General features: G+C 46.4%; 1 protein-coding gene across 1 annotated transcript; it reads left to right on the forward strand.

The window, feature by feature from the left end:
- The first annotated feature begins 5,088 nt into the window (after positions 1–5,088).
- On the forward strand, positions 5,089–6,804 carry LOC112158674 (gastrula zinc finger protein XlCGF57.1). Its single transcript, XM_024292136.2, has 2 exons — positions 5,089–5,143; positions 5,240–6,804. Exons 1-2 carry the CDS (start codon positions 5,134–5,136, stop codon positions 6,523–6,525), a joined length of 1,296 nt encoding a protein of 431 aa, XP_024147904.1. The 5' UTR covers positions 5,089–5,133; the 3' UTR covers positions 6,526–6,804.
- Positions 6,805–18,681: the final 11,877 nt, after the last annotated feature.

The raw sequence follows: 18,681 nt of genomic DNA on the forward strand, positions 1-18,681 counted from the left end.
GTCGAGCTTTGTCACAAATGTTGCAGGCCCAATCTCATCAATGCAGTCATCGATAAGCGGTAGAGGATGAGCATCAGGGACTGTAACCGCATTCACTTTACGATAATCGGTACAGAACCGAGGGCTGCCGTTCTTTTTAATCTCCAAAAGACAAGGAGAGCTCCATGGACTACTGCTGGGGATGGCGAAGCCATGCTGCAGGAGGTACTCTACCTCTTTTCTCATCAGGTCTCTCTTCACAGGATTGACTCGGTACGCATTCTGCTTGATAGGAGAAGCCTTAGTTAGCACAATGTCATGCTCGATACATGTAGTCTGGGAAGGTACATCACCAAAAAGACATGGAAAGTCTTTAATCAATGTCTCCAAATCCCTATATTGGCATTCTGTTAGATGAGCCAAGTAACCAGGCAAGTTAGAGATTATGTCGCTGTTACACAACCTCGTTCCCCGTGCTCCAGTGTCTGAAAACAAAAGACATTCATTGTCATTGGATGTTGACATACTCAAGGCTAACGCCACAGGCAGGACCTCAGGATTGGCATCCTGAGATGGCTCCCTTTTGTGTACCTCACGATTATGGTACGGTTTCAGCATATTCACGTGGCACACTCTTGTACCACGACGCCTCTCAGGAGTGCGAACGAGGTAATTTGTTGAACTCAACCTTTTCTCCACAACGTAAGGTCCAGAGAACCTGGTGGAGAGGGCTGATCCAGGTTTAGGCAAAAGAACCAACACCTCATCACCACACTCGAAAGACTGCCTGTTTATCGTAATGTTGCTTCATTCTCACCTGAGAAGAAGCCAGGTTGTTCCTTGCCAGAGAACAAGCCTGCTGAAGTCTGGCCCTTAATTTGGCAACATATTCTGGGGCGCTTTTAAGTTCTTTTGTTGGGGAAACAAGAGTTTCTTTTAGCATTTTGAGGGGACCCCTAACTTCATGTCCAAAAACCAATTCTGCTGGACTGAATCCAAGTGAGCTTTGGACGGCCTCACGAGCAGCAAACAAAACAAAGGGGACAGTGTCATCCCATGTCTTCTCAGACTCACAACAGTGCTTGCGTAACATAGCTTTGAGAGTCTGGTGAAAACGTTCTAGGGCTCCTTGACTCTCAGGATGATAAGGGCTGGAAGTCACATGTTTAATGCCAAGAGACCTTAGTGCCTGGGCAAAGATTCGTGACTTGAAGTTGGTCCCTTGATCAGATTGGACCTCCTGTGGAAGACCAAACATCGTAAAAAATTTTACCAATGCTTTGATGATCACTGGGGCAGTGATCTTTCTCAGAGGGATAGCCTCTGGAAACCTTGTAGCGGCACACATTACAGTCAAAAGGAACTGGTTCCCCATCTTTGTTTTTGGCAATGGCCCCACACAGTCTATTATTACTCTTTGAAACGGCTCTCCAATTGCGGGGATGGGCTGGAGAGGGGCAGGTGGAATAATCTGATTTGGCTTTCCTGCCATTTGGCACTCATGACATGTTTTACAGTACCTTATGACATCAGCCTTGAGGCCAGGCCAAAAGAAATGCCTCAGAATTCTGTCATAGGTCTTGTTAATGCCCAAGTGTCCAGACCAGGGATGGTCATGAGCCAAGGACAGAACCTTGTTGCGGTAATCTGTGGGTACTACGACCTGATACACACCACTTTTGTTGTGTAGTCCATCCGACCACCGACGAATCAACAAATCCTTGTCAAGGAAGTAAGCCGTTTTCTTTTTCTTGGCCACCTCCTTCAAGACAACAGAAGACACACACTTAGAAAGAGTTTGGTCATTCAGTTGAGCCACGATGAAGTCCTTACGACTAGCAGGATTTGGATCGACAAGATCAGAAAAAGGAGACACAACTTGTTTGGTGTCCTTTTCACGCTCTTCTTGGCAAGTCAGCTTATCTACAGCAAAAAATGAGTCGGACAGATTAATTTCTCCCGTCTTGGATTGGGCTCTGGTTACCACACAGGAGGGAAAAAGATCAACATGCATTATGTCAGGCACATCACCCATGGTAGGGGTGTCAAGTAATTCAGGAACTGGGGTGACTTTTCCCCCTGCCAAGTCATTGCCTAAAAGGAGATCCACTCCTTCAATAGGTAGGACTGGAAGAACTGCCACTTTAACTATTCCAGTCACAAGGGATGACTCCAAGTAGACTGTGTGCAGTGGAGCAGAAACCAGGTTCACGCCAACACCCTGAATCATGACGGAAGAACCACATGACGAATTCTTTGTGAAGGATAGAACACCGTCACGGATAATAGACTGTGACCCGCCAGTGTCTCTTAAGATTTTTATGGGACGCTGGACAGTAGTCTCTGCATTAAGGGACACAACACCAGTTGAAATGAACGGCGTGAAGCAGGGATCCAGGTTTGGTCCCTCTGTCTGATGTAGAAGATCAGGACATATAGCCTGGATCAGTCCCATCTCCTTCATTTGAGCAGGAGTGGGTGGTTTCTTCTTCAAGGCATGGCAGTCTGCAATAAGATGTCCCTTTTTGTGGCAGTAAAAACACAAGCGAGGGGGTGATGTTGGTGGGTGGGGCCGGTCATTGGGTCGGTTTAGCAGAGGTTCCGCTTTGCTTTGGGGACGAAGTGCCCCAAATACATTTTTGTGCGTCAACACAAACTCGTCAGCCAGTACAGCCGCTTTGGACAGAGAAGACACTTTCTGCTCATTTAGAAACAGCACAAGTTTTTCTGGTAACGCATTCTTGAAGTCTTCTAGTAAGACCAGCTGACGGAGGGCTTCATAGTCATTCTTGACATTACTCGAAGCACACCACTTGTCAAAGAGGTTCCCTTTTTCACGTGCAAACTCAACAAAAGTCTGTTCACTAGACTTTTTGTGGTTCCTATACCTCTGTCTGTATGCCTCCGGTACCAGTTCATACGCACGTAGTATGGCTTCTTTGAGGACACAGTAATCAAGACTTTTCTGTAGAGACAGAGAAGAAACAACTTCTTGGGCCTTTCCCACTAATTTGCACTGGAGCAAAATAGGCCACATGTCTTTTGGCCAGTCAAGTGCACTAGCAATTCGTTCGAATGCATTAAAATAGCAGTCGACTTCTGACTCTCTAAATGCAGGGACTAGAGCAATATTTTTACTGACATCAAAATTTTGCTTTTGAAAAACATCCACAGATTTTTCAGGAACCAAGGATTGATGCCCAGAAGAAATCCTCATGGCTTCGAGTTCGATCTGTCGAAGCTTTATTTCTTTTTCTGCTTCAATCTCCATTTTCTTCACCTGGAGTCGAAGTTCATACTCTGCTTTCCTCACCCCCTCCCTTTCGTCGGCCTCCAACTGGAGTCGAGTTAGCCGTACCTTGAGTTTGGCCCCTGAACCAGAAACCTGTGGGGAGGAAGCATCAAAGCGGGGTAAGGTGACAGGAACCACAGGAACGTCCTCTTTTGGACGAACAGGCGTGACCCGGTCCTTCACATCTGAAAGAGAAACAGGAGAAACAGCCTCCCCCATAACTGTAGGATCAGTGTACACAGGCTCTCCTAGAACACCCATCTGAATTAACCTCCCCACCACATGGCTTTTTATTTCCCTTTTAAGGCTATTTTTAGACACAGCAATACCATAATTATTGGCAATAAGCAAAAGATCATCCTTGCGACATAAGTCAACTTTAAGGTGACTAGGATGGTCAACAAAGTCTTGTAAATCAAACATTGTGTGTGAAAATAAAATGGTGGTACATACTCCAACTACTGTCACAGGTAAAGGAGATCCCGGACGAGCCCCCAATTATGTTACGTCCACAAGTGTCTAGGGCTGGATGGTTCGTAACATAAGAACTCAAAATCAGTTAAGTTTACATTTTTTTATTAGATATGAAGTGGAGGAGGGAAGGTAGGGACCAAGGTTGGGCCAAAGGAATGAAAATAACAAAACAAAACACAGCCTGGCTATCAGTACTCTAAAACAAAAACAAGAAAACAAAAGTCTATCTGAATCATCTAAAAATTGGGGTCAAAAACTTACAGGGGTGGCACCAACCAACTTACCTAGTGTGTTTAACAATAGGCAAGCTACGTGAGGTGTACAGGGTACCCTGTCTTACCTGTCCACAAACCTCCCACACACTCCAACAGAAAGCAAATGAGCTACACATTAATCAGTTCAGCATAGAGCAAAGGAAGAGCCCCTCCTTCCCAGATATCTTGCTCAGTTTTTATGCCATCCAGGTAGCCGTCTCTGGAGCCTGATTGGAGTGCTCGTCATGTCTGCCAGGTGTCTCCAATCAGCCAAGGTGCAGCTCAGCCCATGCAGAGGAAGGAGGGAGAAAAACAATGAAACTCTGCATGTAACAGTCGGGCACGGCGAGGGTTTGTCCGAGGCTGGCGGAGATGGAGGTCAGGGACAGGCAGGAGTCGAGACATGCCGAGACAAGTCACGGGAACGGAACTGGGTCGTAGACAAAAAGGCAGGAACATACACTCAGAGTTGGGTTGGACGCTAAATACTACACGCCGTGTTCTGCTTGGAGCTTGGCTTAAATACTGTGGTGGCTGATAGGTGATTGGCAGCAGCTGTGGAGCTCTTGGCAGGAGCTGCAGGAGTGGCTTAGTATTCTGGAGACTGTGTGCGTGAGCGACCAGAGGGGGAGATGGCGGGCAGCCTCCTGACATTCTTGGTGCTTGACACTAAAGTCCTGTCAGTGTCTAAAAGCCCCCCCTTCTTGTGTTTGTGTCCCTGCAGTCCTCCCCCAGCATTGGTCGACTGAAGAGGATCTCTGCAACCAGCAGAGGAACTTCAGAGTGGACCAGGAGAATCCAGAACCTCCACAGACTCCAGAGGAACTGCAGGATCCAGAACCTTCCCCGATGAAAGAGGAACCAGGAGAACTCTGGATCAGTCAGGATGAAGAGCAGCTTGATCTAAAGCAGGAGACTGAAACCTTGATGGAGATTCCTACTTTGGAGGAACACGTTGACAGTGAAGCAGATGGAAACAATCAGCAGAGCTTTAATGGAACTGATACTCAGGATGAAGAAGGAAACCAACATGAAGAATCAACATCAACTCCAGATGAAGAGACAGAGCCACAGAACAGAGATCAGAGGAAGAGAAGAGACAGAAGTCATGTCCAAAGTGTGGCCAGCTCTCACATGTCAGAAGGTCAGTGTGATTCTGATGTCAGAAAAAAGGTCAAGATGAAAAAGTCGGTTAAGGAACAAAAACAATCCCGAAAAGAAAAGAGACGTTTCTCTGCAGGGTCTGGAAAAAGAACAAGAATTCCACATGATGTGTCCATTAACATGAGAACTAAGTCTGATGAAAAACCTCATGTCTCTAAAGAATGCGACGTAAGTTTTAATCAAACAGTCCATCTCAAAACACACATGCAAACTCATACAGGAGAAAAGCTTTTTTCTTGTAAAGAATGTGACAGGAGGTTTAGTCGTATATCTAATCTTCAAAGACACATGAAAATTCATACCGGAGAGAAGCCTTTTATGTGTAAAGAATGTGACAAACATTTTAATCAACCATTCTGTCTCAAAAGACACACGAGAACTCATACAGGAGAGAAGCCTTTTTCATGTAAAGAATGTGATAAAAATTTTATCTCATTATCTCATCTTAAATCACACATAAGAACTCACACAGGAGAAAGGCCTTTTTTTTGTAAAGAATGTGACAGAAGGTTTAGTCGTATATCTAGTCTCCAAAGACACATGCAAATTCATACAGGAGAGAAGCCTTTTATGTGTAAAGAATGTGACAAACATTTTAATCAACCATTCTGTCTCGAAAGACACATGAGAACTCATACAGGAGAGAAGCCTTTTTCATGTAAAGAATGTGATAAAAGTTTTATCTCATTATCTCATCTTAAATCACACATAAGAACTCACACAGGAGAAAGGCCTTTTTTTTGTAAAGAATGTGACAGAAGGTTTAGTCGTATATTTAGTCTCCAAAGACACATGCAAATTCATACAGGAGAGAAGCCTTTTATGTGTAAAGAATGTGACAAACATTTTAATCAACCATTCTATCTCAAAAGACACATGAGAACTCATACAGGAGAGAAGCCTTTTTCATGTAAAGAATGTGATAAAAGATTTATCTCATTATCTCATCTTAAATCACATATGAGAACTCATACAGGAGAGAAGCCTTTTTCATGTAAAGAATGTGATAAAAGTTTTATCTCATTATCTCATCTTAAATCACATATGAGAACTCATACAGGAGAGAAGCCTTTTTTGTGTAAAGAATGTGACAGAAGTTTTAGTCAAATAGGTAATCTCAAATCACACATGAGAATCCATACAGAAGAGAAGCCTTTTTTGTGTAAAGAATGTGACAGAAGTTTTAGTCAAATAGGTAATCTCAAATCCCACATGAGAATCCATACAGGAGAGAAGCCTTTTCCGTGTAAAGAATGTGATGAAAGTTTTCGTCATGGAACTTATCTCAAAAAACACATGCGAATCCATACAGGAGAACGGCCTGTAGAAATCAAGTCTCAAAAGACACATGAGAATTCATAAACCAGGGAAACTTACAACAGAGGACTCGGAATGAAAAAACAATAATTGGTTTAACTAGGAAGGTTTCAGTTTTGTGAAAATGCGGCGCGGTCCTCCGCGGAGGGCCCATGCCGTGCAGCGGATTGTTTCGGTGTCTACTTTATTTTGTGCGCGAGCTGAGCGTTCCGCGTCAATTCTGGCAGGAAATTACATCAAGATACACGAGAAAATCTGGTTTATATTCAACATATAACTATCCATCCATCTTCCTGACCGCTTTGTCCCTTTCGGGGTCGCGGGGGTGCCGGAGCCTAACCCGGCTGCTGATGGGCGAAGGCGGGGTACACCCTGGACAGGTCGCCAGTCTGTCGCAGGGCCAACATATAACCAGTTTTTCACAATAAATTGACAAATGCGATCATGTAAACAGACTGTAGAGATTAAAATAAACATACAATCACAGCACCCCCACACACACGTGAGCAGACACACAAAACAAACAGGCATGCACACAGAGATCAACATAGGCTAGTGGGCAGACTCGAGCGTGGGGCTGCTGGGTTTCGGGAGTAAAAAAAAAACAATAAGAGAGAGACAGAGAGCAGCTCCTCTTAGCAGAAACATGGGGTAGTATTTATAGTTTATTAATTTACCAGCGCACGCACATGTGCGAGCGTGCACAGACACACAGAAAACACACAGAGACGCACACGCATGCACACAGATCAATAGTTAGTAAGTAAATGTTTATTTCTATAGCACCTTTCACAGTTAAAAATCACAAAGTGCTTCACAAAGAAGACAATAAAATTACAGCCAGTCATACATATATTGCAGATATAATATAAAAGACAGTAAAAACATGGTAAAACACAATAAAAGACAAAAATAAAATGACCTAAAATCTCTTTTGAATACAAATATCTTGACCTGACTTTTAAAACAGTCAACAGAGTTTATCTGTCGTACTGACATCAATGTAGTGAGCTGACTCCGGAGCGGGTGTGGAGGGCTGCTGGGTTTTGGCTGTAAAACAACGAGAGAGACAGAAAGCAGCACCTCTTAGCAGAAACACGGGGTAATATCTTTAGGTGATTGACTTATTACCCATGATGACAAAAACAAAAAAAAGCTCTAGTGGAAACGCCTGTCGACTGTAGTGGAAAAATGCGCGTCTGGTGTGAACCACAGAGCGAACGCTGGTTTAATTATTGTGTATATTATGTATAATAATCACTTGAAATATTTAGATGTTCCCCACAGTTAGTTTCAATACTACAATTAATACAAAACAATGATGTCAATAATATGAAGTGTTTTTAGAGAGGAAGATGAGACAGCAGAGCCAACAATGAAGATGAGCTGAAGTCAGCTATCAAAGCAACCTGAGCTTTCATTCCATGTACACAGAGCCACAGGCTGATGGCCTCCATACCACATTGATGCAGTCATTCAATGAAAAGGAGGAACAAGTGATTATTGAATGCAGAGAAAAGAACAGTTTTCTGAAATCTGACATGTGCTGAAAACATCCTTTATGCTTCTTCTGATTGAATATTCTCATTTTCTAAAACTATTTTTTAGGTTTTCATCATTTATAAGCCACTATGATCACATTGATCAAAATAAAGAAATGTGTAAATAATTCTATGCATCACGAGTTTCATTGTTGTGTTGATTAACAAAAATATTTAACTTGATCATGAAATTTCTTTTCTTACATATACTTGGAGTTGAAATGTTTGGTTCTGAATTATGATATTAAGGTTTGATTTTTATAATTTTGTTAATGCTTAATATTTGTTGGTTGATTTTTATTAATAGTTTTTTGTACCTTTATTATATTGCTTTAAGTTAACCATTGTGGTTGTAGTTTATTCTGAGATAATGTTGTCTGTGTGTGTGTGTTACCATGACAACACTAGAAGTCTTTTCTTCATTTTTGATCTGATAGGTAAACATTTGATTTTATTGTTTTAGACTAAAACTGACTTCAGTTCAGACTTTGTTGAGTCATGTGAGCAAGTTACCATTTTGTGGGGAAAAAAAAGCTAAAATAAAGAGTCAGATAAAGAGTGTGACTGATGTTTGTGTTGTTGTGATTCCTGTTTTGTATCAGAGATTAGAAGTGTTTCTCTGTTCTTTTTAGTCGTCAGTGTTCTGTTCCAATCTTTCCTGTGAAGAATAAAGTGGACGTGAACATCAGTCAGAAGTGTGGAGTCTTTCCCACAGTGTGGCTTTCTGCTGTTTGTTGGTTCTCTGCAGGTTCCAAAGCTGGATTCCTCAAGTCCAGTTCTGACTGCTGAACTCAGGACTGAGCTCAGATCACAGAGCTCCATCCAATCATGTGATTGTTTCATCAGTCAGATTGACTCTTTGATGTCTTTCTTCAATCTGCCTGTTTCAGCTCTGAAACATCTCCGACTCATATCCAACCTAAAACTAACTTCACTGCGCTGAAGTTAGTTTTAGGTTGGATATTCGACAGACGTTCGTTAACCTAAAACTAACTTCACCACAGTGCGCAGGCCTCGCACTACATCCAGATGCGTGCGTCGAGAAACCAGCTGTTGGGTACTTCTGTTTGATGTCTCCGGGCTTTTAACTGGACAAAAGCTGTGCAGATCTTTCCCGGAGAAGGAAGGTTTTGTTCCTTGTTCTGTCTGATCGCCTCCAAGATGCGACTCCTCCTGGCTTTTTCCCGTTTCCTTCCTCCTCCCGGCGTCCCGACACCAGCCCAATTAATAAACTTGGAAGGGGCGTGGCCATCTTTCCTCCAGGTAAACGTCTCACAGCAAACAAAAATAATACATACAAAAAACATTCACAAAGACCACAACCAATTTTACAGCAGACTTAAAATGCTCACAGAAACCAATATTTTAATTTGTGTAATTCATATGGTCAGATTTATGGCTCTTGTTATGCCTCTCTTGGGGGGCCATGGCTCATACCTTGGTTGGGGCAGGGGGATGCTCAGTACTGCTGGAAGGTGGCGAGTTGCTCATGAGGGGTTGGGGGGGCTCTCCGGGGTTGGGACCTTGTGCTGGTCCTCCTGGTGTGGTGGGAGGGCTGCTCTTCCGGCTGGGCTGGGGCCTGTACTCTGTGCCTCTGTACCTTCCCGCTCCCTGGCGTGGGGGGCAGCTGCGATAGGTTCTTATGCTCTGGTCTGGGTGCTTAAGGCAGATTCCCCTAGCGAGTGTTAAAGGGGCCTGGCTGCTGCTGCTGCAGCTGCTTTTGCGGGGGGTCTTGGTGTAGGGATAGCCGGGCCCCTTCCCTCTCTGCACATTCCATTATCATCCATCTTAGCAAAACGTAAAGGCTCACCTGAGCACAGGTGTCAGCTCACCTTCATACTAATAGTATGTGTGACAGAATGAAAGTCTTTTACATGTGTGGGTTTATATAAGTGCGTGAACTGCAGTTGTATCGTGTACATTTAGACTAGTTTAAATTTGAAGACTATCTTAGCCAACAGCTATGGTTGTAATTACTGAGTGTGTGTGTAGACAGGCCCCGCCCATCCCAGACTTTATACAGTACCTGGTTGTTTCATGATGTCATTACCCTCTGTTACTGTCTTCTTTTCTCTTTAAACACTTTTTCTCTTCACAAGAGTCAATCACAGTCTCACTTGTGGCTAAAAATCTAAGAGAGGAGCTATAAACCTAAAAACAGGCAGTCAATTCCTGTTATGGGCGGGGGCTCAACAGGAGGATTTTTGCTACAGTGCCAGTTGATATGTCAACAAGCTCCCAGACACTATCAAACCGACCACAGTAAGATTACTCTTTTCTCAATTACTCGATTACTCAATTCTCTACATAACAAAGCTCTTCAGTGGGCCCAAGCTTTTCTCACTGCTAACCCTAACCTGTCCTATGAATGCTTCCTCAGTGAATTTTGCCTTATATTCGACCAACCTCGTAAACAGGAGGAGGCGACCCGGCGACTGCTCGCACTCAAACAGCGGAACGGACCCGTAAGCGATCATGTCATTGACTTCCGCATTTTAGCGGTGGAAGCTGGCTGGCCTGATTTGGCCCTCCAGGGTGTTTTTTACCAGTCCCTGAACGAACAAATCAAAGACCACCTCTGCTCCCAACCCGAAGCACGCTCTTTTGAAGAGTTAGTCTCCGCTGCTCTTAGATCAGACATTAGGAGACGCGAACGCCAAAAAGAGCGATATCAACCTCCTCCTCGTCCTCTAAATCTCGCCTACGCCCTACCGATCGAACAGAGCACTGTCACCGAACTCTCTGTCCCTTCCGAACCTCCGGACAAACCCATGCAGATCGGCCACTCCAGGCTGTCGGAAGAGGAGCGTCGTAGGAGATTCGAAGCAGGAGCTTGCTTCTACTGTGGGAATACAGGCCATTTAGTTTCTGTTTGTCCTCACCGTTTAAACTCCAAAATCCCCTCGCTAGACGACAGGCCGCGAGGGGAGCCCAAAGCCACAGTCTCTGACAAAGACTTTCTTTTGATTCCTGTCAAGCTATGCCTAGATCTCCAAGTCCACGATTTAAAAACCCTCGTTGACTCTGGAGCTGAACAGAGTTTTATCGACATCCATGTTGTTAATCGCCTGTCTATCCCCACAGAACCCCTGGACACCCCCATAGTAGCTTCCGGCCTCGGGGGTCAACACCGGTCGCGCATAACTCACCGCACCAAGCCCATCCTACTAGTCACGTCAGGTAACCATAGAGAGTCCATCCAATTCTTTATCACGCAGTCTGCTCACACCCCCATTGTGTTAGGTTTCTCCTGGCTCAAGCTACATAACCCCCAGTTCAATTGGTCCCAGGGATCCATCACTCACTGGAGCCCTTACTGTCTAGCCATGTCTGCAGCTGCTCTCACCTTGTTTGGCCTGGCTTCCGGTCGGAGTAATCACCTGAGATGCCGTTCACCTGCTACTGCCACTACTTAAGCTCTCTCCTGTCTTCCACTCTCCGCCGGAACGTCTCAGTAGTTTTCTGTTTACGTCCAGCAACGCATCGCTTTGGAAAGCAGCCTACTCTTCTCTACGGCTCCTCGGCTCTCGCCACGACTCTTCTCTACGGCTCCTCGCCACGACTCTTCTCTACGGCCCCTCACCACGACTCTTCTCTACGGGCCCTCGCCTCTCGCCACGTCTCTTCCCCACGATTCCTCTCCACGGCTCCACGTTCAACTCCTGCATCAAGGCACGTCTTCTTCGCCGCTCTCGGATACCCTTTCCACCTCGCTGGAGGCTCTGCGGGATCCTGCGCCCCCTGCTGTCCGGAGGTCAAGACGCGTCTTCTTCGCCGCTCTCGGACGCCTTTTCCCGTCTCGCCGGAGGCTCTAAGGCAGGGGTGTCAAACTCAAGTCCTCGAGGGCCAACGTCCTACTGGTTTTCCAGAAATCCTGCCTCATCTGATGCTGATTACCTGAATCAGGTGTGTTTGGCCAATAAGGAGCTTCAAAGGCAGGTTGGTTGGAAAACATGTAGGACACCGGCCCTCCAGGCCTGGATTCCGACACCTGTGCTCTAAGGGATCCAGCGCCCCCTGCTGTCCAGAGGCGTCACAGCAGTCACTAGCCACACACGAGACTGAAATAAACAGAATTTTTCCTCTTTACTCCTGAGTTTGCTCTTTTCGGCTGTCCTAAAAATAACCCTGACAAGCCACCTGTCTGTTATCCACGCTGCCTTCTGTACCTACCCCTGACTCTGAGAATTCGTTTCCCGTAGATCTAACAACCATCCCACGTTGTTACCACGACCTTAAGGCTGTGTTTAGCAAGACCAAGGCTAGCGTTCTTCCTCCTCACAGACCCTATGATTGTGAGATTAACCTACTGCCAGGTGCCCCCTTACCTAAGGGCAGACTATTTAATCTGTCAGGTCCCGAAAGAACCATTATGGAGCAGTACATTCAAGAAGCGCTTGCTCTAGGCCACATTCGACCCTCTTCCTCCCCAGTGGGGGCAGGATTTTTCTTTGTAGAAAAGAAAGACAAGACACTTAGGCCATGTATTGATTACCGCGAACGTAACCAAATCACCGTCAAAGATAAATACTCTCTGCCACTAATCGCCTCAGTTTTTGACTCTGTGCAGAGAGCCCGCATCTTCACCAAGCTAGACCTCCGTAATGCTTATCATTTAGTTCGCATCAAAGATGGCGATGATTGGAAGACTGCCTTTAACACCCCCCTCGGGCACTATGAATATCTAGTCATGCCCTTTGGCCTCACCAACGCCCCGGCAGTCTTCCAGAGGATGGTAAACGACATCCTCCGTGACTTCCTCAATCGTTTCATCTTTGTGTATCTTGATGACATACTCATCTACTCCCACAATCAGGCCCAGCACGAACACCATGTACGTCTGGTGCTCGAAAGGTTACTGGAAAATCAACTCTATGTCAAGCACGAGAAATGCAAATTCCACGTATCCACCGTCCAGTTTCTCGGTTACATCATTGAGGTCGGTTGCATTTGTCCCGACCCTTCTAAGATTGGGGCAGTCACCAACTGGGCACCTCCTGAAAACAGGAAAAAACTGCAGCAGTTCCTCGGGTTCGCTAACTTCTACAGACGTTTCATCAGGAACTACAGCAGCAATGCCGCCCCCTCACTCGTCTTACGTCTGTTAACCGTCCGTTCGTCTGGTCCACTGAAGCTCAACAAGCCTTCAACAAACTCAAAAACCTCTTTGTTAACGCCCCCATCCTCATCCAACCTGACCCGTCTCGGCAATTCATAGTCGAAGTGGATGCCTCGGACTCAGGCGTAGGGGCTGTCCTCTCCCAAAAAGAAGCCTCCACTGATAAGCTCAAACCCTGTGCTTTCTTCTCCCGCAAATTGTCACCAGCAGAGCAAAATTACCATGTCGGGAACCGGGAGCTACTCGCCATCAAGTTGGCGCTGGAGGAGTGGCGTCACTGGTTGGAGGGAGCTGAGCAGCCGTTCATCGTATGGACCGACCACAAAAATCTGCCTTATCTCCGCTCCGCCAAGAGAATCAACTCCAGGCAAGCTCGTTGGTGTCTCTTTTTTGACCGTTTCAACTTCTCCATCACTTACAGACCCGGATCCCGTAATGTCAAGCCTGACGCTCTGTCCCGGAAGTACAGTCCATCGGAACACACCCCCTCCAATATCCTGCCATCCACCTGCATCATCGGATCCCTCACCGGGGACGTGGAAAACAAGGTACTCCAAGCCCTGCAAAATATCAGGGACCACCCTCCCGTCCCGAGAGGTACCTTGTTTGTCCCAGATGAACTGCGCTCAGAGGTCATCACCTGGGGTCATGCCTCCCGTTTAGCCTGCCATGGGGGAATACACCGGACCCTGAGTCGCATCCAAGAGAAGTTCCATTGGCCAGCCATGCAAAAAGACGTGGGAGAGTACGTCGCAGCCTGCGCCACGTGTGCCCGTTCATAATCCTCATCCTCTGCTCCTGCAGGTCTGCTCCATCCTCTGCCTACTCCCAGCCGCCCCTGGTCTCATCTAGCCATGGACTTCATCACCGGACTCCCCCCGTCTAACGGTAACACAGTCATCCTCACTGTTGTTGACCCCTTTTCTAAAATGGCTCACTTCATTCCCCTTCCTCAACTCCCTACCGCCACCGAGACTGCTAACCTCATGGTCAACCATGTTTTTCGCCACTATGGGATACCAGTCGACATTGTCTCTGACCGTGGCCCCCAGTTCACGTCCCAAGTCTGGAAGGCCTTCTGCTCTGCCTTAGGGGCCACGGTCAGTCTCACTTCCGGCTACCACCCCCAGTCTAATGGCCAAGCGGAGAGGGCCAACCAGAAACTGGAGGCAGCTCTCCGCTGTCTGGCGGCACAGAACCACCAGGACTGGTCCCAATTCCTTGTCTGGATCGAGTATGCGCATAATACTCACCCTGCTTCCGCCACCGGGATCTCTCCCTTTGAGGCCGCCCTCGGGTACTCACCACCTCTGTTTCCCTCTCAGGAACTGGATCTGGCAGTACCTTCTGTCCAACACCACCTGCAGCGTTGCCAACGCATTTGGACTCAGACAAAGGCCGCCCTCCTCCGCACCAAGGAGGGCAACTGCCAGATCCCCAACCGTTGCAGGGTGGTGGGACCCGATTACCAACCCGGTCAGAGGGTATGGCTCTCCACCCGTAACATCCCCATTCAGGCATCCTTGAAGAAACTGGCTCCCCGATTCATCGGACCCTATGTTGTCGAGAGGGTCATCAACCCTACCTGTGTCCGTCTCCGTCTGCCCAAAGCCCTTAAAATCCACCCGTCCTTCCATATCTCTCAGGTCAAGCCAGTCCGGGACAGTCCTCTGTGCCCGCGGTTCGCTTCTCCACCGCCCGCCCGTATCATCGACGGCGCCCCTGCCTACGTCGTTAACCAGATTTTGGACGTCCGTCGTTGGGGTCGCAGATTCCAGTTCCTGGTCGACTGGGTGGGCTACGGTCCTGAGGAGCGTTCCTGGATCTCCCGCTCCCTTATTCTGGACCCCTCGCTCATCTCGGATTTCTACCGTGCCCACCCGGATCGCCGCCCTTGACCGCCAGGTGGCGGTCTTTGTGGGGGGGTACTGTCATGGTGCCTCTGTTAGTCTCCTCCCCCTCTCCATTTGGCTGCTGATTCCTCCCAGCTGCGACCACTCACCTCATCACCTCGTCTGCCTTCATAAGGAGCTCCAGGACCATCATTCCTCGCCAGTCCGTTGCCCCTGATGGTGCATAGTTGGTCACTTCGTCAAAGTCTAGTTTTTGCCACGTCACGCCAGACCTTTGTCTAATGCTTTCTCTCCTCACCCTCATGAACTCATTATCACGAGCGGTTGTCCGAATCAGCCTCAGCCCGGATCCCCTGCGGTCACACCACGAGCCTCTGCCTCCTCGTACCTCCATTCCTGACGGCCACCCACTCCTGTGGAGGAATCCACCAGTGACGTCACCCGCCTCTGCCTGATGCTGGGAACCTACCTCAAGCTCTGCTCAGGCTCTACCTCCTTACCTCGCCATTAAACCTTTTACCTGCCATGCTCGTCTCTCGCTGTGTTTCTTCCGGGTTCCAGCGTCTGGGTTTCTAGGTGTTCTGTAGCCATGACAAGCCTCCTTTGTAACTCAGCAAAATCCCTCTTTAAATCCTCTAACTCTGACATGTTGAAACTATGGTCCAAAAGAGTCAATACTCCTGTGCTAAGTCTGGGTTTCCAATGTAAAGTTAATCCTGTTCGTGACGCCAAATGTAAAGGTTAGTAAGCTTTTCTAATAGGGGTACAAATGTTGAGCTTGCTCTGGTCGTCTAACAGGTTGACAGGTCTCTGCCTGCACCCGTCAGTCCCTTTTATCCCCTGTGTCTTCGTTTGGAAGGCGTGTGTTTTGTCACCCTGGCCTGACTGGAAATGGTGAGTGGATGTAGTAGGGGAGGCTTCAGAAATAGACCCCCTGACGGTCAGCTGAGAGTGGTCCTGCAGTGTATCTAAATCACGCCCGCCCCAATCCTGCCTCTACAACATCCAGCCAGAGTGATGGAGTGCCCCTAACCCAGAACAATCTTACAACAGAGCACCCCAGACTTCAGCAGTCTGTTAAAACAAAACACCAAATGTTTATTTTGTAAGGGGGCTAATTTAGGTTAACCTTCTGTGGTATAAAAACATAAACTATTACACTCCACTGGGAGGTCCAAAGAAAACAAATTAAAACTCACAAACCAGATCAGTTCTTTGACAGCGCAGTATAAACATGAAACCAAACTTCAGTCAGTAAACGAACAAAAATAGCTAACCACACAGAAATAATTGATCAATCTCCCTATTTGGGTATTAGTGGAGGCCATCTTTTAAAAGAAATGGAATAAAAGGAAATACAACAGAATTTTAATTACAACCCGATATAAAATGAAAACTAAACAAATGACAGGCAAGGATTAATAATTCAAAATAGCAGAGTCCTTGGTCTCCTCAGACCAACTAACATCAAAACAAAACAACATCAGGTCAATCTTCTCCTAGCTGGGAGTCAAGACGATCAAAAACAGTGGTAAGTCAGTTTTGTGCAGTTCTTTCCTGTTGGAAATCAGATCAACAGTTTGCATTCCAGACTGGATCGCCAGTCAACTTAAGTGTTCAAAAAAAAGTCACGCTTGTCTCTGGGGCTTCAGTCACTTCCAGAGCTTGAACTGGGTTTCCAGCTCGGACAGAAAAAAAGGAAAATAGAAAAACAGCACGGCTTTTCTTGAAGGACAGTATACAGCTGGTGAATTACCAAGGCGAATCAATGGAGTGCTTGCTGCATGGCAGGGAAATCCTCCTTTCAACCACTGCTTAATACTGCTGCCCAGCTCACTCCGGGACCTGGCTCTCTCCACCACCACCAGAGGCCTGTCTCGGCTCCGACGCTCCCACCTCCGGAAATCCCGATGACTGCGGCCTGCTCGTCTCCTGCACACGTGTTGGCTATCGTCCCGCTCTGCTCACGTGGTTAGACCGAGACAGTTTTCTGCGTAGTCGCGTGCTCCAATCGCTGAAATAAATTCAAGTTAAATATCGCGATCAGCCTGCTATTGCACACTACACGTAAAATTCCAGTCGTGTGTGCCGTCACTAGCAGGTGTCACATTCCGCAGCGACTAAATCGATTTTGCTCCGATGGCCTCGCGACCACAACGACGTGAGCGATTACGAGTCGGTTAGAAGTATAAACCGGCACAAGACAGGACTACTGCAAACACGCCACTCAATATAACGATCATCACGCTAAAAAAATGAACTGAAAGCCCCTCCCACACCAAGCCCCAAGCTTTTTAACACAGTTATTGGCAGGCGAGACAACAAGGGGTTAAATGAAGTTGAATCTATGTAAATATTATCATACAGATGCTTTGATTTTTCTATGCTTTACCGTTTTACTTTTTATTAGACTCTTATACTTCAGTAGAAGTGTTTTGCAAAATGCTATGATGCTTTAAGCAGAAGATTTCCTGTGGGTGCTGATGCTCAACCCTGAACAGGAAACGCTCTGCAGAGTGGACAGCCAGAATGTTTGCAGCAATAAGGCTGATACTGCATGTGGAACTTTAGGTGTCAGAGGGTGAAAAAGGACTATTTTAGAGCTCACTTCTGCAGCCATTGATGCTGGTATTACTGCTTGAACACAGTAAGGCAGAACACACGCCACACTGTCTCATTTTGATGAAAAGTAAGCTATAGGTTTCTGTTCATCATGTTGTTGTACTAGTACCAAAGTCATAAAAGGATTTCTGCAGTCTACCATCTGAACGAAAGGGTTGTAGTCTGGTAGTGCTGTTCCATTCAAGGATCGACATAATTTTTAACTCTTCCTTATACATTAGCTGTTGTAGAGGGGCCGTTATTTCTGCATAATTGGGGATCCAACTTCTACAATAATTAGTTAAACCCAGAAATGATATCATTTGCTTCTTTGTTTGTGGTTTAGGTGTTTGAAGAACAGCTGTTTTTCTTTCACCTGTGTCATCATCTGCGTCACAATGATGTGTGTCATCTGTGTCTTCCTGTGTGCTCTCCGAGCTCGTTGTCTTTCTTCTTTAACAGAGTGTTGGGTGAAGTCTGAAATTGACCTAACAACGACAGAGCCCAGGACCATGAAGCGTCTCCTCCTGGTGCGTTCACTGAGCCTCAGAACATAGAACATTAGTGGAAGTCCGATCGCCACCCAGCCTAACTTAGTCCGCTACTTTTTATGATAAGGAAATAAAAACCGCTGAACCGACCCTAAACCCGCCCAAAACGTGAATAACCGCCCAAAGCCAATTTCACCCGCAAATTTAGAACCAAAACCCCCCAATTGGGCGGGAACCCGCTCAATCTGTCAACACTGGCGGCTATATCCAACAGCTGCCAGTGTTGCCAGATAGATGTAATAGTGTTGCCATCTTGGACCGGTCGCCCACTCCACTTGATGTAAACTATTTGACAGGTGCCACGAAGAGTTCTGGAGCTTAATCAATGATAACTCGCTGAATACTCAACTGATTTACACACTTTTTTTTGCTGCAAACTTTAAACATGTAGCTATGATGCAGTACATGGTTTTACATATTTCACCATTTATTGTGGGCTTAACAGTCATAGAAAATACTAATATAGTTTTTACCAAAATACTAACATATGAAGCAAAAAGAACAAAAACAGAAATTTGAGCTATTTCAATATATAA

The sequence above is a fragment of the Oryzias melastigma genome, linkage group LG7 (genome assembly GCF_002922805.2).
Source record: "Oryzias melastigma strain HK-1 linkage group LG7, ASM292280v2, whole genome shotgun sequence".
Classification (NCBI taxonomy): Eukaryota; Metazoa; Chordata; class Actinopteri; order Beloniformes; family Adrianichthyidae; genus Oryzias; species Oryzias melastigma.